General features: G+C 35.9%; 4 protein-coding genes across 4 annotated transcripts; 1 reads left to right on the top strand and 3 right to left on the bottom strand.

Moving 5' to 3' along the window:
* Positions 1 to 325: 325 nt before the first annotated feature.
* Positions 326 to 928, bottom strand: LOC129948398 (uncharacterized). Its single transcript, XM_056059388.1, has 2 exons — positions 780 to 928; positions 326 to 720 (listed from the first exon to the last, which is right to left on the bottom strand). The coding sequence occupies exons 1-2, from the start codon at positions 783 to 785 to the stop codon at positions 388 to 390; spliced, it is 339 nt and encodes a 112-aa protein (XP_055915363.1). The 5' UTR covers positions 786 to 928; the 3' UTR covers positions 326 to 387.
* A 5,488-nt stretch (positions 929 to 6,416) lies between these two features.
* LOC129948179 (uncharacterized) lies at positions 6,417 to 7,058 on the top strand. Its single transcript, XM_056059059.1, has 2 exons — positions 6,417 to 6,553; positions 6,613 to 7,058. Exons 1-2 carry the CDS (start codon positions 6,548 to 6,550, stop codon positions 6,937 to 6,939), a joined length of 333 nt encoding a protein of 110 aa, XP_055915034.1. The 5' UTR covers positions 6,417 to 6,547; the 3' UTR covers positions 6,940 to 7,058.
* A 4,355-nt stretch (positions 7,059 to 11,413) lies between these two features.
* LOC129948205 (uncharacterized) lies at positions 11,414 to 12,045 on the bottom strand. The gene is made up of 2 exons (XM_056059096.1): positions 11,900 to 12,045; positions 11,414 to 11,828 (listed from the first exon to the last, which is right to left on the bottom strand). Exons 1-2 carry the CDS (start codon positions 11,903 to 11,905, stop codon positions 11,517 to 11,519), a joined length of 318 nt encoding a protein of 105 aa, XP_055915071.1. The 5' UTR covers positions 11,906 to 12,045; the 3' UTR covers positions 11,414 to 11,516.
* A 12,522-nt stretch (positions 12,046 to 24,567) lies between these two features.
* Positions 24,568 to 25,230, bottom strand: LOC129947829 (uncharacterized). Its single transcript, XM_056058557.1, has 2 exons — positions 25,084 to 25,230; positions 24,568 to 25,005 (listed from the first exon to the last, which is right to left on the bottom strand). Exons 1-2 carry the CDS (start codon positions 25,087 to 25,089, stop codon positions 24,682 to 24,684), a joined length of 330 nt encoding a protein of 109 aa, XP_055914532.1. The 5' UTR covers positions 25,090 to 25,230; the 3' UTR covers positions 24,568 to 24,681.
* Between the last annotated feature and the right edge of the window lie 1,294 nt (positions 25,231 to 26,524).

The raw sequence follows: 26,524 nt of genomic DNA, 5'->3' as shown, positions 1-26,524 counted from the left end.
AAATTACTCATTTGGACCCTAAACCCTTAGATATATTTTGGCGGACTACTTTTTTCTAATATTTATTATTCTAATTATAATTCACGATTTAAAATAAACCACATAAGAAAGGAAATGGAATCTAAGGCTCAGTTAGCTAGCAATTTAATTAATTTTTAACTTCAACCTAACTTCTTGAAAAAGTTTTTCATAGAAACAGAAAGAAATTGTATCCTCTCATTAAAAAGAATTTTAAAAGGAAAAAGAAAGGAACGTTCGATTTGGTATATAAAATATAATAAAATTGTCTTAACTCAAAAAGTTGTATATTTAAGGAAACATTATATTTATTATTAATATAATATAACATAATATATAATTATTGAAAACATAATTTAAGGATTTCATTTAACCAAACCATGCACCTTTTTGGGCATTAATTGGCTGAAGAGGCTTATTGGGCTTGCGGGCGGGAGTTGGAACTGGAACAACCTTAATTGCTATTTTTTTGTATGGAGCATATGTTGGCTTTGGTCTCAATGGTTGTGGTGGTCCTGATATAATTATTGCTTTGGGCTTCACTACTTTAAGAGGTAGTGGCTTGTATGGAGCCAATGGTTTTGGCTTCAAGAGTTGTGGCGCCGATTGTACGAGAATCACTGCTTTAGCCTGGGAGGCCTCTGCTTCCGGAGTTTCTGCATTGACTGCCACAAACACCAATACCACCAAGCATAAGAAAAGCTTTACAAAATAAATAGAAATAATAAAGTAAATATTCCTTTTAAAATAGAATATCTTACCTTCATATTGTTAACAATTATTTTGAGTGCCTTAAGTGAGTTGAAGATAACTTGTGATAGTGTTTTCTAAATTGCCTTAATCTTTTATACCATCGAAATTTCTAAATTTCACAAAACAACGACTTTAAAATATTTACCCCAATAACAAAAATAAAAAGAAATGAAGCTAGAACCAATATTGATTTACTTCATTAAAAAACAAGGTGTTTTTTCCAAAACAAGTTATTTCGCTTGACACAAAATTTTGAAAACAATTAAATTGACCCTCTTTTTATTGTTTGTTGTTAAACTAACTGATCTCAATTAAATACATATATCAAAATAAAACCAGTTAGGGTATGAAATATCTGCATTTTATTTATAACTTATAATAAATACATTTATTTAGTAAACAATAAGTGCAACTTACACAACGAGTAACTCTAGTTCCAAAAAGGACTAAAAACATACACAAATCGAAGATATTATTTTATTGTTTATTAAAATTAAGGTTGTACAATTTAATTAATAATAACAATTGTTTGTGTTATGATTCCTATGGGAAACTTGTTAACATATTTATGCGCTTGCAGAATTCTTTTGCAGGATTATAAATTAATTTTATTAAACGGTATTGCGACTGCTAACCTTCCATACTTTTAGCCAGCTGTGAATTGTGTTTGAATTGATTTGGGAATAGAAACTTTTTTTATCATTTGTCGATTTTTTTTTTTGGAATTTTGGAGCGTTTTATTTTTGCAATCAATTTTGTACAAATAATTCTTTTTAAATTGTTGTTTCAAAATATTTTTGGTAGGTTAGTTATGTATGTATCTTTTACTCTGAATCTCGAACTTGTCGAGTTGTAGAAGCTGAGTAAGGTCAATGATTCTCGAGAATTTTCTTTTTCTTCAGATGAGTTCTGAGAAATAAGGACGTTCTTATCCCTCTACCTTCCCAGAATCATCACCCATTCCCACATAAACAAGGCATACCAGCCTATTTTTATGTCACCAACTCCCATCAAACGTTGTAATGGCGAAAAAGCTAGCAGCGCTCCTTCTCCTATGCTCCTTCTCACTCTAGGACTCAGACGGACCTCTTTTCTTCGCATCTCGTGGGACCAAGATGTATATCTTCAGGACCGGACGTATCTCCTGCGACCAACACAGAGAAGGGAGTAGTGACTAACCATGGACCCTCATCTGCTGTTGGTAGCAACGAGATAATGAAGGTAGCGATACCTAATTTTACTAGTGGCAGGGTTGTGAAAAATGGCCCTACCACTACTAATGAGAGTACATCCAAAAATGGAAAACTCTCAAAAAGCCTTTATAGACAAAGGCGGCATGCGGCGAAAAACTTAAAGGCCTCTGGTGCATCATTGTAGGCTGAAAGGACACCGCAGCAAACCGCTAGCGTCGAATGGGCTAAAAGCATACTTGCTACAACAAGGACCAATAAGGACTCTACGTCTAAAAGAGAAAGGGCTCTTGAGGGGGCCATACCGACACCAAAACGACACCAACACCAGCACTCCCCTCAATCCCATCAAGAAACAATCCAGTTTCAGTGACGTTGCGAAGGATAAAGTCGTGGTTGCAGTCATTGATAGGAGCGATGATGATGGCACAATATCGGCTGATCGTTGGCAGTTGGTCAAGGTTAAGCTCTCGGGTGGCTTTTTAAGCATTTTGAGGGAGCTTCCAAGACCACTTCCTTCCATAAGCGATAGGGGTTGGCATCAAGGCCATGTCAAACTCATGGTTTGTGGCGACCAGACGTCTTGGGATCTATACAAGCTCGCTGTCAGCCGGTAAGGTGAACTGGAAGATAGCCAAGCTAGAGGAAGTGAAGGGTCTTCATATAAGTGCCATTGTGGTACTCAATAAAGAATCCTTGGCTCCTCTAGCCCTAAACAAGGCTTCATAAACTATGGATTGTGGGATCCGTTGTTCGAGGACTCAGGACTCCTGGGTAATACGCACTGTGTATGACAGATAAAGGTGAACCTAGATCTTGCATACTAGTGAAACGTAGCATTAATGCATTTTTACTCCATCATCTCAGTGACAAAGATACTACCGTAGCTAGACTGGAAGCAACCAAAGGAAGTTTCTGGCTAGTGTCAGCGTATCTTGGCCATGACCACCTTGGCCCTGGAAAAACAATAGAGAAACTCGTCGCTGAGCGGAAAGGCAAAGGATCCGCCTAACACATATCATACTGTATACTGTATGGGGTAGAACGAATATAAACGACAGAGATGAGTCTCTTTTTGATTATATTCTTGGTACTAACCTCTTAGGAAGTAATGTTGGAAATGAAGCAACCTTCATAACAAAAACTCGACAAGAAGTCTTAGACATAACTCTTGTCTCACCATATGGTACTATACACCATATGATCTTGGACTGGAATGTAGCCATAAAACACTCGTTCTCTGATCATAGATATATATAGTTTAATATAAATGTGGATGATAACCCGAGTCCATTGACTTTTCGAAACTATCGGAAAACTGACTGGGCTTCATACAGGAACTCATTACAGAATTTACTAGAACCTGGACTATCTAGTCCTTCCTCTAACGCTATATGAACTTGACAACAAAGTCAATGACCTTACCTCAGCTATGAACAGATCGCTATAAATTGCTTGTCCACTTATACACATAAGAGGAAAGAGGAAACCACAATGGTGAGCCTCAGAGGTTGACTCGCTCAGGAAAGAATGCAGGAAACTTTTCAACTGGGCCAGAGCCACAAGACTATCCTCTCACTGGGACTCTTACAAATAGTCCCCAAGAATCTACAAGAAGGCACTAAGGAAATCTAAGCGATCTTCTTGGTTATCCTTCTGTGGCACGATAGAAGAAACTTCTGAAGCCTCTAGGTTAGGGAAAATTCGTTCAACTAGTCCAGCGATGCCAAGCTGCTTGAAAAATGCAGACGACTCCTGGACAAATTCAAGTAATGAATCGCTGAACTTACTATTGGACACTCATTTTCCTGGTAGTTCTCTTACCGAAACTTGCAACAATTATATACTTTCAAGTTCAAATACACCATATCCACAAGGTCTGATCACAAGGGTCAAGCTACAATGGGCTCTCAACAGCTTCAAACCATTTAAAGCTGCAGGACCAGATGGAATAATACCAGTCGAATTACAAAAGGCTTCTGATATAATTGCACCAATCCTTGAGGCAATTTTTGCCAGCTGTCTTTACCTGGTCCATGTTCCCTCGGCATTGAGAGAAGTTAAAGTTGTTTTTATACCCAAAGCAGGTAAATGCTCCCAAGACAATCCTAAAGATCTACAACCTATAAGTCTATCATCATTCGTTCTTAAGACCTTGGAAAGATTGATTGATATCCGTTTAAGGGCAAGTATCGATACAAGACTTCTGTCTTCGTCAACATGCCTACTGTAAAGGTAAAGCGGTGGAAACAGCGTTACACACTTTTGTACGCACCATCGAATATTCCCTCCATCATAAAGCGTTCACTATGGTTGCTTTCCTTGACGTCGAAGGTGACTTTGACAACGTGGACACATCTGCAATCACATCTGCACTGACATCTCTAAATGTAGAGAGTTCGCTTCGGGAGTTCGTTCATTTAATGCTTACTAGCAGAATAATTAACTCAAAACTGGGCAACTCTTCTAGTAGACGATTCGTTAGTAGAGGGTGGAGTTCTATCCCCTCTCCTCTGGAACCTAGTGCTGAATAAAATCCTAACTGGTCTGGATGCGGAGGGTTTCAGAGTGATAGCCTATGCGGACGACGTTGCTATAGCAGTTTCAGGAAAGTATCTTAACATCCTTAAAGAACTCTTACAAAATGCCTTGGACAGACTAATACTTTGGGCTGATCGGTGTGGACTGGGTGTTAACCCACACAAAACCGATCTGGTCTTATTTTCGAGGAGATAAAAAATTCCATTTGTCAACCCTCCTTGTATTAAAGGAATCCAATTAAAATTCTCAGACGAGGCTAAATACCTGGGTCTTGTCTTAGACAAAAAACTAAATTAGAAACGCAACGTACAGGAAAGAGTCAAAAAAACTACTGTAGCTCTCTTTTCTTGCAAAAAAGCTATTGGTAATAAATGGGGTTTACAACCCAGAATCACGCATTGGCTATACACATCGGTATTACTGCCCAATTTTAATGTACGGTGTGGCAGAAGACAGAAGTTTCCAGATTTCTATATTTCCAAGATCTTTTTGGGAAGATAGAACATTCTTGGAGGATAAGTCAACCAATTTTTACACAGATGGGTCAAAAAAAAGGGGGTTGGTGGAGGTGTGTACTCTGAACGGCTAAAATTAAGTCTCTCATTCCACTTTCCCAATCATTGTAGCGTGTTCCAGGCGGAACTTTTGGAGATAAAGGAAGTCTTGTCCTGGCTTAAAGAAAACGTGATATCAACATCTAATATCCGTATTTTCTCAGATAGCCAGGCCGCTATCAAATCTCTAGAATCTGTCTCTACAAACTCTATAACAGTCCATAACTGTCGATCGTCTCTAATGGAGATGGCGAAACAGTTTAATATTCACCTTTACTGGGTGCCGGGCCATGGAGCCATTCCAGGAACGGTACAGTACAGCCCATCCTACCACGTTTGGCAAGTACTGGCATACCAATCGCTATTTGTAAACTGAAGCTTATGCAAGACGCTGTGACGCAGGCAGGCACCAGGTGGAACAACATCACCATGTGTCAAGCCACAAAAAACATCTGGCCAACATTTAAAACGTTAAAGGTGCTTTCTCTCTGTAAGCAGATCGCATATAAGCTCGATAATTCAAATTCGACACATTCGGGTCTTTGGCAACACTTTAACTTACAGAGCTATATTTTCAATGGTACGAGCGAAACTATGATGAACAGGCCTTACAATACCAATCCAGTCTCTTGAAATTTCTTCACAGTTTTGCCAATTGGTTGTAAACCATAATCTCTTCTTGAAGCACGATATATGGCTGTGGCAGAATCACCATTTTTGTAGTAGGTTTTAACAATTTGTATGCATTATGTGATAGTTAAGCGATACATTTTCAACTAAAAAAAAATTGGTTTAACAACTTAGTTTTACAGATGTCAAATTCCAGCCCTATACTTTTGAAACCACAAAATGGATAACCCGTTATAGATGGGAAGCATTCGCAATACCGTTTAGTAAAATTAATTTATAATCTTGCAAAAGAATTCTGTAAGCGCATAAATATGTAAACAAGTCAATAGAGAAGTAGTCCCCATATGAATCATAACAAAAACAATTGTTAATATTATTTAAAATTTACTAACTACATTTTAATTAATAATTCATTCAATATTATAAAATGTTTGGCTTGTGTATGTTTGTCGTCCTTTTTTAGAACTAGTGTTACTCGTTGTATAAATTACACTTATTGTTTACTAAAAAAATTTATTAAATAAAATGTAGATATTTCATACCCTAACTGGTTTTAATTTCATATAAGTGTTTGATTTAGATCAGTTAGTTTAACAACAAACAATAAAAAGAGGGTCAATATAATTGTTTTCAATATTTTGTATTAAGCGATATAACTTGTTTTGAAAAACACCTTGTTTTTTAACAATTTTGGTTCTAGCTACATTAGTATTTTATTTTTGTTAATGGGGTTAATGTTTTTAAGTCATTAGTTTGTGAAATTTAGAAATTTCAATGGTATAAAAGATTAAGGCAATTTAGAAAACACTATCACAAGTTATCTTCAACTCACTTAAGGCACTCAAAATAATTGTTAACAATATGAAGGTAAGATATTTTATTTTTAAAGGAATATTTACTTTATTATCTGTGTTTTTTTTGTAAAGCTTTTCTTATGCTTGGTGGTATTGGTGTTTGCGGCAGTCAACGCAGAGACTCCGGAAGCAGAGGCCTCCCAGGCTAAAGCAGTGATTCTCGTACAATCGGCACCACAACTCTTGAAGCCAAAACCATTGGCTCCATACAAGCCACTACCTCTTAAAGTAGTGAAGCCCAAAGCAATACTTATATCAAGTCCACCACAACCTTTGAGACCAAAGCCAACATTAGCTCCATACAAAAAAATAGCAATTAAGGTTGTTCCAATTCCAACTCCAGCACGCAAGCCCGTTAATATCCAAAAAGGCGCAGCCGGTGCATCGTGGTGGGGATAAGTTTCAGATAATCTCTGGAATAAGTCTGAAATATAATGTTTTACGATACATGCATTGATATGACAATACATATATAAACAAATTTCTTTTTTTAAATTAAAAAACATAATTATTTGCAATTTTGTCTTAGTCTACGAAAAATATTAAAAATATCTTTAAACCCAACAAAAAAATTGAATTCAAGAATTTTTATAATTAGTTTCGCACCAGAATTGAATGAATTTGAGGCCTTGAGAGCGGAAGTGACGTAATATAAAATTAAAATTTTAATTAAAGTTAATTAAAAAAAACTACTTTCCTTGAATTTAATGTTCAAAAACCATTCCGTTTCTTCAGTTCAGAACGGTAAATTTGGAATTGAAAAGCAATATGCGAATATTAGAACTTCGATTGTCCAAGAATTTTGTATTCTATATAAATTAGGTAATCTATACCTGCTCTTCTGCCTTTCTTACTTTCAGAAGTCGTATGAAGAAATTCAAGCCTTGCATAAACAATACCCCTGTGTCGAAAAGAAAAAGCGTGACTAAAAAAAGTGCTAAGGTTCTTCTCAGATATGAACTACTAGTTTATAGTTAAAGAAACAGTCTCAAAATTATTAAACTTTCAATACAAATCTCGTTGGGCGTTTTTTCAAAAATTCCCTTAAGATCAAAATTAACAGTATTACCCATACATTTTTATTTGTGGAAAATTGAATTGAAAATTCGAAGGCACTCAAAACTTCTTAACTTTGTTTCTTTAAATAAAATAAACGTATTTTCTTATTGCTCTAAAAGGGTAACCCCCATAGAACTTATGAACCGATGGACCAAGTTGGTTGACGGTTGAGTTTTGCACAGTTCTTTGCAACAATGCATCACTTAATGTAAAACCTTTTTTGACATCAAAAACGAGCGAACAAGTTTGACAGAGATGCTAAAACTAGACTAGTAGAGCTCTTCCCTATAGATGCTGCCATCCGCGGCTTTGAAATTGATAAATAGATGTTGCGTATCGATTTAAAGTTTTTTTTGAAATTGCTATCAGTTCCAGCAGCATTGTTATGGGCTTCAGTTTCGGAGGAATTGAACCGTAGTGGTCTTTCCATACTATTTCAATGTTTTTTGAACGTAATGGTATAATTTACGAACCTCATTCCTGTTTCGTAATCCCCCTATCTCCTGGTTCGCGCGCTCCTCATACTCCTTTTTTTCACCTAAGTAGCCGGTGCTTCTCTCTCCGTGTAAAACCTAGCACTCCAGGGGGGCTGCTATGATATCTGCAAGACAATGTTGCCACTGCTTTTCAATGCTTAATGCAAGCAGCATAGGTCTTCTGGATGTCAAGATGTGTGAACTACATACCAGTTCACCACAGGGAGCCTGAATCCTTTGTCGGAGGTGGTGTCGTGCAGGCTGTATCTCCATTTGATTGACAGATTAAGTGTCAAAGAAGGAAGTTCGCGTTAAAATAAGCTCTTGAAAAAAGTTAATAAATAATCCAAAATATACAGAAAATTATCCTTAAATTGTTTTCTTTATAACATTCTTTTTCAGTAAGTAATAGTTATGAGTTATTAAGTTACTAACTGGTAGCACAAAAAGAAGATTACGCTTTGTACATAACCTTAAGCGTGTTGTCCAACTGGCTAATGCATAAACATCGCCCGAGTCTTTTGGAGCAGAAAAACGTCAACAAACAAGTTGCACTATGAGCAGCGTAGGCACTATGACTACTGAATAGTATCCTCGAGCGAAACTTAAGCAAACTGGCCACAAGAGACGCGACATTGCATCATTGATATTGCTGAACTGTGAGCCAACCATAGACATAGACACCACACTGTCAATGGCAAGATCTTTTGCTGAATTTTGGAAAGGAATGAAGTTAGTATGTGGGGCTAAGCTTAATATGAGGTGCGGTCTTAATACGTCTGATTTAAAGAATCATTTTTATTCGTTTCTCAATACGTTATGTAAGGTCTCAAAGTTCCACTATGCTGCGCCATATATCAAAGATAATTTTCTGGATTCAACCTTTTCGGAAGAAGAATTGATTGCAGCGATAGACAGAGCGAAACAACACAAGGCACAATTTTTGAAGTATGTCTCCCTCGATTTAATATCCCAACTTCTTTGTTGTTATAATGAAATCTTCGAGTTTGGAGTCATTCCTCCTAGTTTTCTGTCTTCGGTGATTTTCCCAATATTTAAAAAAGGAGATGCATCTGTTCCAGAGAAATATCAAGGGATATCGTTTTTAAACCCGTCTGTGAAGATATTTGCGAGTATGAAATTCAGTAGACTTACTTCGTGGGTCAACGTGAACTACAGATTAGGTGTTTCTGCTACTTAATATTGCAAATGTGTACTTAAATCTTGGACAAAAACTATATGCCTTTTTTATAGATTTAAAGGCAGTATTTGAGAGTATTGAGCGAGAGGCACTTTTTCTAAAACTTTTGAATATCGACATATGTTCCAGAATTATCAGTATTTTAAGAGCACTTTATGCAAAAGATTCAATAGCCGTTTGGGATGGAGAATGCCTTTCCGAAGATTTTAGTTCTTCAATTGAAATAAAACAAGGATGTGCGTTGAGTATTTATTGGAGCACACGAGAGAAGGGGTGAACTTTGCGGGAGAACTTTTATCGGAATCCCCAAACCAACTGCAACAAATGAGCGCCAAACTTGGAAAATACTGCGATACATGGAATTTATCGGTGAACTTTAGCTATTTGCTTCATATCGAAACATGTTTGCCACCGTTGTTTATCGACATGTTCAAGATTCATCAAGGCTGGTCAATAGAGTATTAAAATTTATCTTGCTAATTTACGGGTGAATCGATTGAATTTGATTTGGACTATCTAACAGCTTTTAAGGCCCCATTTATTACCAATAGCTTTTTTGCAAGAAAAGAGAGCTACAGTAGCTTTTTTGACTCTTTCCCTTACGTTGCGTTTCTAATTTAGTTTTTTATCTAAGACAAGATGTAGGTATTTAGCCTCGTCTGAGAATTTTAATTGGATTCCTTTAATATAATTTTGTATCTCCTCGAAAATAAGACCAAATCGGTTTTGTGTGGGTTTACACCCAGTCCACACCGATCAGCTAAAAGTATTAGTCTACCCAAGGCATTTTATAAGAGTTTTTTAAGGTGTTAAGATGCTTTCCTGAAACTGCTATAGCAACGTCGTCCGCATAGGCTGTCACTCTGAAGCCCTCCACATCCAGACAGTTAGGATTTCATTCACCACCAGGTTCCAGAGGAGAGGGGATAGAACACCACCTTGAAGTGTCCCTCTACTAACGAATCGTCTACCAGAAGAGTTGCCCAGTTTTGAGTTAATTATTCTGCTAGTAAGCATTAAATGAACTAACTGCCGAAGCGAACTCTCTACATTTTGAGATGTTAGTGCAGATGTGATTGCAGATGTGTCCACGTTGTCAAAGTCACCTTCGATGTCAAGGAAAGAAACCTTAGTGAACGCTTTATGATGGAGGGAATATTCGATGGTGCGTACAAAAGTGTGTAACGCTGTTTCCACCGCTTTACCTTTACAGTAGGCATGTTGAGACAAAGACAGAAGTCTTGTATCGATACTTGCCCTTAAACGGATATCAATCAATCTTTCCAAGGTCTTAAGAAGGAATGATGATAGACTTATAGGTCGTAGATCTTTAGGATTGACTTGCGAGCATTTAGCTTGTTTGGGTATAAAAACAACTTTAACTTCTCTTCATACCGAGGGAACATGGACCAGGTAAAGACAGCTGTTAAAAATTACGTCAAGGATTGGTGCAACTATGTCGGAAGTCTTTTGTAACTCGGCTGGTATTATTCCATCTGGCCCTACAGATTTAAATGGTTTGAAGCTGTTGAGAGCCCATTGTAGCTTGACTCTTGTGATCAGACCTTGTGGATATGGTGTAATTGAACTTGAACGTATATAATTGTTGCAAAGTTTCGGTAAGAAAACTACCATGTGGCGTTTTTAATTTTAATTTTGTTAAGGTATTTTTTTAGATACTGTGAGTACTTAAAAATCCTTTAAAGGTCTAAACTTCTGTGTTCGTTTAGATATAAAAAAGTGGGTTAAAATAGTGTTGAGATTAAATTCGAGTTTTAAACACCGAATACAACTAATTAAATGAGGTTTTGAGACTTTTTTAACTATTATGCAGGAAAATAGATGTTATTTAACCTAAGATAAAATTGTTTGTTTGTTAAAAAGATACATATTAATTTTTATTTTATGAAACAAATTGAATGATTTTTGTTTTTAATGCATTTCATTCAAATTTTAATTTTATATCAAGGCCTTAAAATAATTTTAAGGGGAAACAACTCTGGGCGACACTAATTGTAAAAATTCATGAATTAAATTATTTTTTTAGGTTTGAAGATATTTTTAATATTTTTTGTAGACTATTAAATTAAATAATTATGAACACACATGAGTTTAATTGCAAAAATATTTGTATGTATATTTTAATTTAAAGAAAGGAATTTATTTATATATGTTTTTTTTTGATATGTATGCATGTATCTTAAAACATTATATTCCCCATTCCGGACATTATCTAAGATTTATCCCCACCAAGCTCCACCCTTTTGGATATTAACGGGCTTGCGTGCTGGAGTTGGAACTGGAACAACCTTAATTATTTGTTTGTATGGAGCTGGTGTTGGCTTTGGTCTCAATGGTTGTGGTGGTCCTGATATAATTATAGCTTTGGGCTTCACTACTTTAAGAGGTAGTGGCTTGTATGGAGCCAATGTTGGTTTTATCTTTAAGGGTTGTGGTGCCGATTTTACAAGTATTACTGTTTTGGAGGCCTCTGCTTCCGGAGTTTCTGCATTGACTGCAGCGAACGCCAATACCACCAAGCACAAGAAAAGCTTTACAAAATAAATAGAAATAATATAGTAAGTATATTCCTTTTCTTTAATACAAAAATTAAATATCTTACCTTCATATTTAAACAATTATTTTGAGTGCCCTAAGTGAGTTGAAGATAACTTTTGACACTGTTTTTTAGATTGCCTTAATCTTTTATACCATCGAAATTTCTTTATTTCTTAAAAAGCTGTTTTTTAAATTATTATCGGAAGATAATTTAAAAAACATTAACCTCAAGAATACAAATAAAATATATTGTATTTAGAACCAAAATTAAACTTATTTTATTGAAAACATGGTATTTTTTTTATCAAAACAAGTTCTTTCGCTTAAACCAACATTTTGAAAACGATTTGATTGACCCTCTTTTTTATTATTTTTTGTTAAACTGAGTGATCTAAATCAAACACTAATATGCAATTAAAACCAGTTAGGGTTTGAAGCATCTGGGTGTTATTTATAACTTATAGTATATTCATTTAGTAAATAATTAGTGCAATTTATGCAACTAGTAACTCTAGTTGAACAAAAAAAACAGAATGAATTAAGAACATAAACAAATGGAGCACCCACATTTAGTAAACTTTGTATTTAATGTATTGTTTATCTAATCTAATTAAAGGATGAACAATGGATGATTTGTTTATGCCATAAATTCCGTTAACTATAGGGGACTACTTCACTATTAAATTGTTTATTGTGACTATTAATCTACAATATTTTGAATACAAAAATTTGTGTTGCTGACACAAAATTTCTTCGAGCTGTCGATCATACCTATAAAGTAGTTACAAAACTTTAGTTTTAAGTAAAATAAGATATAAAATTGTTAAATAAGTTACATATTAAAATAAAAAACATTGTAACGAGTGGAATTATAGTTTTCCGTCAGCTTTTTCGGTCGCTGTCATTTTTGCAATTAAACAATTAAGTTTCATTAACTTTCTCAACGTTTCGGCAGGGATTGCTGCCTTCTTCATCAGGGGAACAATATTAACACAAAAATACAAATATCTCTCTTTTCTTATTAATAGAGGTAAGTAAGTCCGTTAACTACAAAATCCATTGCTGATATTAAAGGTGTTGGCAAACGAGTGCCAAATTATAAGGAACAAAGGCATTGGGATACTTCAAAAAACTTTAGACTAGTTGAGATCACAAAAGCCGAATCAACAGTGGATAACCTAGCCAAATGGAAGCAGTATAAGAACCCGATGGTCTTTAAATTGGTAAGTTTATTTTAATTGTATTTTTAAGAGCTAAAATAAGAAACAATATAAAAATATTTTCGCGTTTCAAGGCATTGTAACCTTAAGTAACGACTGATAATAATGCACTTATATAATATCTTTCAGATCAATATGGATTTCAAACACCTATATCTTAAAGCTGAGAGTTTATTATTAAAATATGATGATTTTTCTTTAAAAATTATATCTTTTTTTGAAGACGAAGTAAAGGCCAGACCTTAAGCGAAATGATGAATAATGGACAAATTTTACCCGAAAGTAAGTTTACTTTTAATCATTGAGTAGTTTGACATAAAAGATTAAATTAACCAATTTTCGAATTTCTTTAGAAACACCTTAAAGTTATATTTTTTTTAGATGGGCGTGCCTGTGGATTTTTTTCATTTAATTCACAGTCTTCTTATACCAACAGCTAAACTTATCACTGTCAGTGGATCACAGAAGGCCATTACTCGTTTTTCTATTCGGGACTCCCAAGCTAGATTTCTTTTAGTTGGATCAACAGTAGCTGCATGCGACGAAGAGATTCTCCGGAGACAAAAAGAAAAAAAAACATTCAACCACTGGTCATTGTTACTTTAACAATTTTGGATCCTAAGGACATCGTTGTATTTTTCGATGGTATAAAGTTCAAACAAAATTCAATTATTTTAGCAATCGATCTGTGTTTCAAAATTTTAAATTTATTTAATTTGGAATACCCTACTGTTTGATGTTTGGTTTGGGCCTTTATTCAAAAAGGTTATGCTTGAATCACGACTTGAGAAAACTTTTCGCTGTGGGTGGAGACTTTCTTATTGGTGGTGATTTCAATTGCAAACACACAGAATGGTATTGCATTAGGGCAAACTCCTTTGGAAATATTTTATATGATCTGTCCAATAATTTACCAGTAAATGTGTTGTTTCCTCCCAGCCCTACTTATGTCCCCAATAGTTCTCGTGGAAGTCCCTCTGTTCTCGATATTTTTGTAACAAATGTGTCTAGTCAATTAACCTCACCTATTACTTTAAATGAGCTCAGCTCTGATCATTATCCTGTATTATGTGAACTTCTTTGGTCGGGAATAAAACAAGAAATACATTACCTAGATTTCAAAAATGCAAACTGGACACGTTTTAGGTCAATTTTAAAAAGTAAACTTCGTAATATTCCTACTGGTCTAGAAAGTGTAAGCAGCAAGAATGAAGTTGATAACATTGTGCATAACTTTACTCAAGACATTATTGCCTCTGTTAATCGATGTATTCCAAAAGTTATTAAAAAACCATTTCACCAAAGTCTCCCGCCGCATATATTGGAACTTATAAAAAATAGGAACATTCAAAGAAGAAACTGGCAAAGATATCGCCAACCTATTTTTCGTGATAACGTTACATATTTGAATCGCCAAATCTCTTATGAATTACTAAACAAAAGAAATCTTGTTTGGAATAATAAAGTACGTTCCTTAGAGAAAAATGCGAAACCCTTCTGGAATATTGTAAAAATTGTAAAAAACAAACATCGACAGGTTCCTTTTCTGAAAAACGATTCAAGAATCCATTATACGGATTTGGAAAAAGCTAGTGCTCTTGCTCTTAGTTTCTCCCAAAACCATTCTGTAGCACAACACCTAGGAGATGTTTCGACAGATCTTATGGTAGATACAACTATTCAAAACTTAAACCAGATGATTTTTGACACACCACAAAACATGTTCGCAACTCAAGAAGAAGTAGCTGCAGTTCACACACACTTAAAACAAGGAAATCTAGTGGGCTCGATCAAGTTAAAAATCTATATTTAAAAATGTTGCCTAAAATCGGAATATTCTTCCTTACATTCGTCATAAATGCTTGCTTGAAAATGCAATACTTTCCTACTACTTGGATATAGGTAAGGTAATACCAATTCTCAAAGCCGGCAAAAACTCTGTTAGGACTGAAAGTTATAGACCAATCAGTTTACTCAGCAATATCAGCAAAATATATGAAAAAATAATTAAAAACAAAATTGCTAAAACAATAACTGATAACAACTTATATCCAAATGAACAATTTGGTTTCAGGAGATACCACAGTACATCTCATCAAGTGCTTCGTATAAGTAACTTAATTAAAAGCAATCGCTCCCAAGGTATGTCTACTGGAATGATATTGTTAGACATCGAAAAAGCGTTCGACTCAGTTTGGCACAATGGTATTATTTATAAAATGATTTCCCTCAATTTTCCACCTTATCTGTGTTAAATTGTTCAAAGTTTCCTTTCAAATAGATGTTTTATGGTACATGTAAACGGTAGTGTCTCGGAAAGAATACATTTTGATTTTGGTGTCCCTCAAGGATCTGTCCTTGGACCGACCTTGTATAACCTGTATACCTCTGGCTTTCCCAAATTACCATCCTGTGAAGCAGCAATTTTTGCTGACGACTTTCTTCGCATACGTTTGGTCTCAACATTGAGACGAACTTAAATAATGCGATGAGAATATTATACCAATATTACAATCGATGGAAAATCAAACTTAATGCTGACAAGTTACAAGCCATCTTTTTCACAAGCAAAAGAAAAGCTTGTTATCTCCCAAGCAATAATTTGCAAATTTTAGGTAGAGCGGTTTCTTGGGACAATCAAGTGAAATATCTCGGTATCTTCCTTGATTCTAAATTAACATTCAATCACTAAAAAAGTCAAGATAGCAACCAAACTGCTGTTCCCTTTTATTAATAGGAAGTCTTTACTTTTAATCGAGAATAAAACGATAATTTGTAAGGTTATATTTCAGGCAATTCTTTTGTACGGTTGTCCAGTATGGAAAAGCGCAGCTAAAACTCATATAAAAAAACTACAAATTGCTCAAAATAAAGTTTTAAAAATGATGCTCAATCTACCCTGGCATCATTCCACCTTAGATCGTAAAGGCGAATGTCGAATTGATCGAAGATAGAATCATTAATCTAACAACAAAATTCTTTGATCGACTTGATCTTGCTGCGAACAATTTGCTTAGTGAACTTAATAATCCAAATTAAAAATTCTATTTTTTTTTTTTTACCTGTGATATATTTATTTATTTATTTACTTGTTAATTTTTTTTTTGCTTATTTATTTTTTTATTATTTATTTAGTTACTTATTTATTTATTTATTTATTTATTTATTTATTTATTTATTTACTTATTATTTTTGTTAAAATTATTTATTTATTTATTTTATTTTATTCTATTTATTCAATTATTTACATTTTTATGTAATTTATTAAATATTTATTCATACTTATTGTTAACAAACTATCATTTATTGGTTCATCTGTTAACCTAATAGACTTCATACCCTTACTAGTCATTAGCTTTATGATTTTATTATATTCTTACATTAAATGGAGGTTTTTATTGTTTTTTCCTCCGGTCAAAATTAAAATTATAATTATGTAAACCTTATTGAAAATTTATAAAACTTATATACATACTATTTTAGCTGAAAGATACATTGTATCAAATCACTATATTGTAAAATGTGCGGTAACAAACCATTGTAAAATTTAAACAAAATCAATAAACTATCTATCTATTCAAAATTTTTTTTATAAAATTGAAACTAGTTATGATAAACACCATCCAAAAGTAAACTTACTCATAAATAAGTTAAATAAATCTTAAGTTCAGTATTTAGTATATATAATTATGTAAGTACATACATAAGAGAATAAACTATAAACATATTCTTGTATTTAAGAAAATAAACTATTTGTTTGTCTGTTTTCCTTATTTAGATTGTATGGCTACTAACTTACATTTTTAGGATACCTTTTAAATATTTATGTAAATAATACAGTAATCAGTAAAATTATTTTTCAGGAAATAAATTTGTTTAAAGTAGAAAAATACTTTCTACTTTAAAGCGAATTAGCGTTAAATGAAAACAAAATGTTGTTGTTGTTCAAAAAATTCAAAAGAAAAATCAATAATTTGAAGAATATAATGCTTTATATTGAAGAAACAATTAGGTTAAAATAACAACTTTTCTTCAATTTAAAGAAATAATAATAATAAATAAGTTCAAATGACTAAATATTCATTAACTTAAAAAGCTTGACCCGTCAATTGGAAGAAAGTTTCTTTATTATAAAGAAATGGGTAAGTTAAAATGAAGAATTATTAGTTAAATTGAAGAATTATTATTCACTAAATTTCATGAAACAATGATGGATATTAGTCAAATTGACAAATTTTTGTAGATTTTACTGCGTACACAAATTTTAACCATTTCTTCGAAATGACGGAACTTCTTGAATCTAAGTATATATTCGTCAAATTGACGGATAGGAGGTGTTGACCGTATATTAATCACCCTATCTTCAAATCTACATGCTTTTTCATCAATATCACTACCAAATTTGGTTCAGTGTTGATGGTGGAGTAAAATCTTTCAAAGCTGTACAAAAGAAGCCTTTTATTTACACCAAAAACAAGCTAGCGAGATTATAATTTGCTCATGACCACATCAACTGGACCGTTAGAAAATGCAGGAACGTACTCTTTTCGTATGATTCCAAATTCAATGTCAAGAGTTCCAATGGATTCTGTCGTGTTCGCAGTGGCGTCTTTAGGCATGGTCCCGGTGGGCCAGGGCCCCGCAATTATTTGGCCCCCCGATTCCAAAAACTCAATGAATCTATACAAGAATTATATAGAAAACGAAATAAGGTTAGCAGACAGTAACAGAAAAACAAGTTTCATTTTACTCTCAGTTCCGTTGAAATTCTCATCCTCAACATTTTAAACTTCTGGCAACACCTGCACACGCTGTCAACATTATTTTAACAACTATGCTTTCGTTCTACTCTACAATTCAGCACACATGTTGGCTTTTCAACACACTCCATAAACAAACACAAAGTCGTCCCATGTTCTTAAAATGTATACCTATTCAAGAGCAAAAGTCTGAATATTTGGCTGACACAATCTTGACAATTCTGGAAAATCATGATATTTAAATAGAGGATTCTAAAGGACAAAGCTATAATAATACGTCTAATATGTCGGAAAAATATCTGGTTTGCAAGCAAGATTAAAGGAGAAGTGCGAATTTTCTAACTTTGTACCTTGTGCAGCACATTCTCTTAATTTGGTAGGCCGTCATAGGGATGGTTGTGTGCAGGATGCAACAAGCTTCTTTCAAGAGGTTCAAAAGTAGCACATAGACACGGCTTGTCTAAGAAAATGTCAACACTGGAGTTCCTCATTTTAACAGAAATTTGGAGAACAATATTAGAAAGAGTTCATAATACTATCAAGAGCCTTCAAAGAGAAACAATAACGATTGACGGTGCTGCAAATTTGCTTTATTCACTTACATAGAGAACAAATGCTCTAAGGGAGAAATGTGATAAACTTGAAGCGTGTGCCAAATTTCAGAATCCGGATGCTAATTATAAGGATTTGATGCAACGAATAATAGTACAAAGTTCCTCCAGGCCTGTAAGGAGCGGTTTTATCCGGCTCCCCATCCTTGGAGTTATACTTAGGATCTGGCCCTCCAGGTTGGAGGTTGTGCGTCGGGGTGACTTCCTGGCCACGTAAAAGCTTTCATAGTTGCGAAGCACCAGCAAGCCTCGGATACGGACGGATTTACTGTTGACAACCAACGCAAACGAATAAAGGACAACGAACTTCGGATATGCACGTGGAATGTTAGGTCCCTTAACAGACCACGTGCGGCCGAAGAATTAGCGGAGGCCCTAGAAAGATATAAAGCAGATATCACCGCCATCCAGGAAATACGATGGGATGGGCCGTCCAAAAAGAGGATGAAAAACTGCGATATCTACTATGGTCATCGGAGCCAGACTTAGGCAAGAACTCTTGAGCTATAGGTGCATCAATGAGCGCCTCATGACCATACGCATCAAGGCTAAATTCGGCAACATTGGCCTGATATGCGCGCACGCCCCCACAGAAGAGAAAGACGACAACACCAAAGATATGTTCTTCGAGCTCTTAGACAAAACATATGAGCAGTGCCCTAGCTACGATATTAAAATAGTCCTGGCCGCTAGGAAGGGAAGACATCTTTGGTGGAATAATCGGGAAGAACAGCCTGCACGACAACACTTCCGACAATGGATTCAGGCTCATAGATTTTGCTGCGGGGCGAAACGTCATGGTAGCCAGTACGCGTTTTCCACACCTCAACATCCACAAAGGAACTTGGACTTCTCCAGATCAATCTACCGTCAACCAGATTGACCATATTGCAATCGACGCCAGACACGCTTCCAGCATTATGGATGTACGAACTTTCCGAGGAGCTAAAATCGACTCGGACCACTACCTCGTTGTAGCCAAGGTAGCACTTCGGATTTCCAGACCCAAAGCAAGACAGGGGAGAAGATACAAAGTCGAACGGCTACAATCGCCAGAGATCGCCAAATCCTTTTCCGACCGAGTTACAAGTAACCTCTCTCGAAGTTCTCTGCCGCTAACACAATGTATCGAAAACCAGTGGCAGCATTGCCAAGATACAATCAAAGAAGCCGCCTCTGATGTGCTGGGTTTCAAACAGCCACCAACAAGGAACCCCTGGTTTGATGAGGAATGTCGGCAGGTAAATGCAGCCAAACAAGAGGCACGCAAAGCGGCGCTGCATAAAAGGACGAGAGCTGCTCGTGAGCTCTATGAGCAGAAGAGGCGAGAGGAACGCCGACTTCTCAGAAGGAGAAAGAGAGGGCATGAGAAGCGTGCGGTCAAAGATGTTGAGAGGTATAAAAGCAGGAATGAGGTTCGAAAGTTTTATGAACAAGTGAAACGAAATTCACTGGTACATAAACCTAGAATCGAAGGCTGCAAAGCCGAAAGTGGAAACATCATAGTGGAACCGCAGTCAATGCTGAGGATATGGAAGGACCACTTCTGCAGACTGTATAACGGCGATGAAGAACTGAATTCCGCTGTCAGGCAGGATGACCCATTCGATATAGGCCAACAATCCCGTCCTCCCGACCTAGACGAAGTAAAGATTGCCATATCTAAGTTGAAGTCTAATAAAGCCGCTGGAGCGGATGGCTTGAATGCCGAGCTCTTCAAAGCAGCTGGAGATAAGTTGGTTAGGAGCATGCACCAACTTATCTGTAAGATATGGTCGGAAGAAAACATGCCCGATGAATGGAACCTCAGTATTGTTTGCCCGATCCTGAAAAAAGGAGACCCTCTAAACTGCACCAACTATAGAGGAATCAGTCTACTTTACATCGACTATAAAATCTTCTCTGCCGTAATATGTGAACGTCTAAAGCCCATCGTCAACAACCTGATAGGTCCTTATCAGTGTGGTTTTAAACCAGGAAATTCCACAGTTGATCAAATATTCACATTACGGCAGATCCTGGAAAAAACTCAAGAGCACCAAATCGACACCCACCATCTTTTCATCGATTTCAAGGCCGCATATGAAAGCATCTACAGGGACGAGCTGTATAGAGCCATGTCTAGTTTTGGCATCCCTGCCAAACTCGTCCGTTTGTGCAGGATGACCATGGAGAATTCACGCTGCTCCATAAAGGTTGGAAACAACTTAAAAGAACCTTTCGATGTCAAAAAAGGTTTTAGACAAGGTGATGCGCTGTCATGTGATTTTTTTAACATCGTGCTTGAAAGAATAGTGTAGAGCTCACACGTCATCACTAGAGGCACTATCTTTCAAAAGTCTGTCCAATTACTGGCATATGCTGATGACATTGACATAATCGGAAGAACTCAGCGTGATGTCAATGGGAGTATTGAGGCAGAAGCGGCAAGAATGGGTTTAACGGTTAATGAGGGCAAAACAAAGTACATGCTGTCGTCTAGAAAGGACATACAACACCGACGTTATGGTCAAAACGTCACAATCGACAGACGTAACTTTGAGGTAGTCAAGGACTTCGTCTACCTAGGCTCCGCTGTAAACGCAGAAAACAACACCTGCGCTGAGATCAAACGCAGAATAAGAAAGCAATTGAGTGGTAAAGTCCTCTCTCGAGGGACCAAAGTGTTGCTATATAAGACCCTTATCATCCCCGTCCTGCTATACGGTGCAGAAGCATGGACCATGACAAAAGCGGATGAAAGCACCTTGGGTCACTTCGAGAGAAAAGTTCTTCGTGTGATCTACGGTCCCGTATGCATCGAAGGGGAGTGGAGGAGAAGATGGAACGACGAACTGTACGGGCTGTACAGCGACGTAGACTTAGCCAGAAGAGTAAAAGTCCAACGACTAAGATGGCTGGGTCATGTAGAGCGCATGGAAACCAATGCTCCGGCCCGGAAAGTCTTCGAATCCGCACCCACAGGACAGCGCAGTAGAGGAAGGCCGCGGATCAGGTGGCGCGCACAAGTGGAAGGTGACCTCACCCAACTTGGAGCGCGAAACTGGAGACATCTAGCTAGGGACCGAGCTAGATGGAGAAGTTTGTTGGGTGAGGCCCTAGTTCACACAGGACTGTAGTGCCACCTTAAGTAAGTAAGTAAGTAAAATAAAAAAATATATATATAAAAACATTAGAAATCAACCAAAAAAACAATAAAAGGTATCAAAAATCAACTGTAAAGAAAAATGTTCAACTATTGAAGGTAAATTTAAAAAAAAAAACTATAAAAGTATACAAAAATATCTGTTTTTTAGTTCTTCATTTTAAAATGATTTTCTTAACCTAAAAATTAAAAAAAAAATATTATATCTACTTTCTCCTATTGGGCCCAGGTCCCCCAAAAGTCTAAGGACACCCCTGCGTGTTCACAGACCAGCCAAAGAGGCACGAAATCCACGTTATACCAAAGCTACTGCGAAACACGGAGGAGGTAACGTTATAGTGTGATGATGGTTTTCAGAGTAATAAACTGGGACCGATTCAAGTTATCAAAAACAAGGGGTTTGCTTTCAAATACTAGAAATATTTTAGCAAGACTAAAAACGTATTTGTTAAAAGTAGTTTTGTTTTGACCAGCCTAATATTGAACTAATTGTGCAAATTATCTTATATTGAATGAACTATAACAAAAACAATTTTATTTTCCATTAGAAACTGTAACTGTTGGGTTAATCCGCTTGGCTGTTGAAGATTTTTGAATCTCTTTATAAGAAAAGACAACCAAATGCAATTTAGAACAAGTGGTTCTTTTTTTATTAATTCATTTTAAAGAATATTAAAATTCCTAAAATAAATTGTTATGCTTTTAAACTAATTAGAATAGGATTTAATAATAAACTTGCTTTTTGGTTTAGAAACCAAAGGACTTAATTCTTTCGTGTACCAAGGATGGCTAAAGTTTGTATTTCTTGATTTCTTTATCGGTACATTTTTTTCAAAACAATAATTAAGGATCCTATAATAAGTTAAAACTGCTTAGTCGATGTTAGAAAATGCTAGTGTATCAGTAATTCCAGAAATGGTTAAATCTTCAGACAACTGCTGGAAATTGGCTCTTCTGAAATCAAAATTATATAAGCAATCAAAAGAATTACTGTGATTAGTAAGGTGATTACTTAAGTCAAGAAAATCGTCCAAAGGGAAGTGATATTTATCTTTATTAGTAATTCCTGATCTAGATTCTAGAACAAGAATACTAATAGCGGCAGAAGAAAAGACTAAATCGAGAATTCGATTTTTTGAGTTTTTAATACAGCTTGTTTGCTGTAAGTCAGTAAGAAGGACTTCATCGGGAAGAGATAGTCATTTGTAAAGAAGAAGGAGAGGCTTCAAAGCAGGATTCGTCTTCGGATGGAATCCAGTCAATGTGTGGTAAATTAAAATCACCTAGAAGTAAGATATTGGTGTCAGAGCTGGACAAGTTTATAAGATAGTCTAATACCAAGGAGAGATCGTTATAAACAGACTCCAAACTTTTTGGAGGAATGTAAACGTTTAAAATAAAAAAAGTCTAAGTCTGTACCATTATCTTTACACATACCAGTTCAATTGATAATACAAATGGAAAAGATACAGAAGAAGAGAAATATGTATTTTTTACCGCTATGAAAACACCTCCACCTAAATCCTTTGCATTACCAACATGACGATCGTTTCTGTAAACTTCGAACTCTTGACTAAAAAGTTCTGAATTAAGCCACGTTTCTGTCAAAACGAATACGTCGTGTGGAAATGGTTGGGAGTTAAGAAAAATGTCAGTAGTCTTGCTACGGAGTCCCCTTACGTTTTGGTAGAAGAGCACAAGCCTGATAAGTTTTTTGATTTGTTTTTCAAAGAAACACCCTGTTTTTGACTTTGAGTAAATTCTTTGACTAAAGTCTCTGCGGGCCATATATTTGGATTGCAAATAGAATCAAAGTAAGCGGGATTCGTTATTAATTCAAAAGAGGAAACAAACCTTCTTGGTTTACTGATCTTAGTACACCTTATAGATGAGCTGGAAGGTATGCTCTTGGTAGATACTAAGTGGGAAGTTATATCTTCTGGCGTAGTAACTGGGTCCAGACGAGATATAAAAATTATTTTTGGTTTGAAGACAGCTTTGATAGGGATGACGTTGTTTATTACAGTTCCTGTAACGGTGTCACTATTGGAAGCTAAATATAGGCAACAATTTGAGGTATATTGGGAGTTCCGGTGGGATCTGTAGGTATTGAAGTGATGTTGACATTTGTTCTTTTTGATGGTGGGGTAGAATTTCTAGCAAGTTCAGAGTTTTTTCGGCTTCTTTTCTTAGACTTTTTCTTTTGTTTCTCAGGTACACTTTCTGCGTTATTAACACCAGAACCTGATTGCGCGAGAATATCTTCACATGTAGAAGAGAAAGTAGTGAGAATAGGCTGTGCCAAATCATTAGTCGAAGTAGAACTATCGACCATAATGTTGGTTACAGAATATGCATTTAATTTGCTAACTGCAGTGTTGAAAGACTTCAGTAGCTCTTCAAAATCATTAGAAAGTTTTAAAATGTCAGCCTAAAAAGAAGACATTTTAAAAGCTAGTTGAGATACAGAGAGCTTACGGCAGTCGTGACAGTACCAGTAAGCAAATTTCGAATTGGCTATTTTTTCATATCTAGTTTCTAAAAAGAGACATATAACTTTTCCAAGGTCATATTGTCTCTTTGGTTATATTTATATTAAATCCAGAATCGATACAATAAATAAATGCAATAAATAAGGGGACCTACAGCCGAATTCTAAGAGCTTATTTGAGAAAACATTATTCATCAGAAAAATTACTCTTGGCGGATTTGTCAAATCCTCGCCAGAGGCAGTACCCGTGAACAAAACTTTAGATGGCACAGACAGGGATTGATTCCCTCCCAGGCAGAGTCAATACAATACCAAAAAATTATTTCAGTTTGATCAATTGCAGCTTTCCTTTTCTTGAATTTGAAAGATATTTCTATTCAGGATACAACTTTGCGATGACACTAATCATAAAAATCAAAAAATTTTATTATTTGGAGGGTTTGAAGATATTTTCAATATTTTTCGTAGACTTTAATATAAAATAATTATCAACAGCAAAATCATCTTAATTGCAAAAAATTATATATTTTAATTTAAAAAATGGAATTCTTTATATACTTTCATATGTATGCATGTATCTTAAAACATTATATTCCGTATTCCGGACATTATCTAAGATTTATCCCCACCACGCTCCAGCGCCTTTTTGGATATTAGCGGGCTTGCGTGCTGGAGTTGGAACTGGAACAACCTTAATTGCTTTGGGTTTGTATGGAGCTAATGTTGGCTTTGGTCTCAATGGTTGTGGTTGAACTGATATACGAACTACTTTTGGCTTCACAATTTTAAGAGGTAGTGGCTTGTATGGAGCCACTGATGGTTTTGGCTTCAAGCGTTGTGGCGCCGATTGTACGAGAATGACAGATTTAGCCTGGGAGGCCTCTGCTTCCGGAGTCTCTGCGTTGACTGCCGCAAACGCCAATACCACCAAGCACAAGAAAAGCTTTACAAAGAGATAAAAGGAGTAAATTAAATTGTATTCAAAATAATATTTGTCTCTTCAGAAAAAGGAAATTCTTACTTTCATATTTGTTACAATATTGTTTAGTGTCTTCAAAGAATAAAAGATAACTTGTGATACTGTTTTCTACATTGTCTTGCTCTTTTATAACGCTGCATTTCAAAATTTCACAAAAACATGATCTGATACCAAAAACATTTACATATGCACCTCAAAAACAACAAAAAAAAACAAATACCAATGTTTAAGAATAATGATTAAACTGATTTAATTAAAAAACAAAAAAAAACAAGATGTTATTTTTTCAAAACAAGTTATTTCGCTCAATAAGAATTTTAAAAACAATTAAATTGACCCCTTCTTGTTATTTTTTGATAAAATTATTAATCTGAATCAAACACACAATATGAAAACGATACATGTTTGGGTGTAAAGTATCCATACTTACTTACTTACTTAAGGTGGCGCTACAGTCCGGGCGGATCTGGCCTCAACCAACATGCGGTTGAAATCTTCACCCACCTGAGTGCGCCACGTGAGTTGCGGTCTTCCTCTACTGCGCTGTCCCTCGACTGGATTCGAAGGCCGTCCGGACTGGAGCGTTGATGTCCATTCGCTCTACATGACCTAGCCATCTAAGCTGTTGGACTTTAATTCTGCTAACTAGGTCAGTGTCGCTGTACAACCCGTACAGTTCGTCGTTATATCTTCTCCTCCATTCTCCAACTATGCGTACGGGACCAAAAATCACCCGAAGAATTTTTCTCTCTAAGGATCCTAAGACGCTCTCATCTTTCTTTGACAGGGTCCAGGCCTCAGCGCCATAAATGAGAACCGGGATGATGAGTGTCTTATAGATGGTGATCTTAGATGCTCGAGAGAGAACTTTACTTCTCAATTGTCTTCTAAGTCCAAAGAAGCAGCGATTTGCAAGGGTTATTCTTCGTTTGATTTCAGCGCTGGTGTCGTTGTCTGTGTTAATAGCGGTGCCTAGGTAGACAAAGTCCTTAACTACCTTAAAATTATAGCTGTCCATGGTGACGTTTTGTCCAAGACGTCGTTGTTCAGTGTCCTTTTGATGACAGATTATACTTGGTCTTCTTGCCCTCATTGACCTCTAAACCCATCTTCTTCGCTTCCGTCGCAATGCTCAAAAACGCTCCACTGACATCACGCTTTGATCTTCCAATTATGTCATTATCATCTGCGTATCCCAGTAATTGGATGGACCTTTGGAAGATTGTGCCTCTAGTGTTGACGATTGAGTTTTGCACAATTCTTTCCAAAACGATGTTGAAGAAGTCACATGACAGTGCATCGCATTGTCTAAAACCTTTTTTGACATCAAATGCATCGGTGCGATCTTTTCCGACCTTGATAGAGCAGCGTTCATTCTCCATCATCATTCTGCACTCCATCGTCAGTGATGCCAAAACTAGACATTGCTCGGTAGAGCTCTTCCCTATAGATGCTGTCATACGCAGCTTTAAAATCGATAAAG

The sequence above is a fragment of the Eupeodes corollae genome, chromosome 2 (genome assembly GCF_945859685.1).
Source record: "Eupeodes corollae chromosome 2, idEupCoro1.1, whole genome shotgun sequence".
In the NCBI taxonomy this organism is placed as follows: Eukaryota; Metazoa; Arthropoda; class Insecta; order Diptera; family Syrphidae; genus Eupeodes; species Eupeodes corollae.
This window is presented reverse-complemented; position numbering and strand designations above follow the sequence as displayed.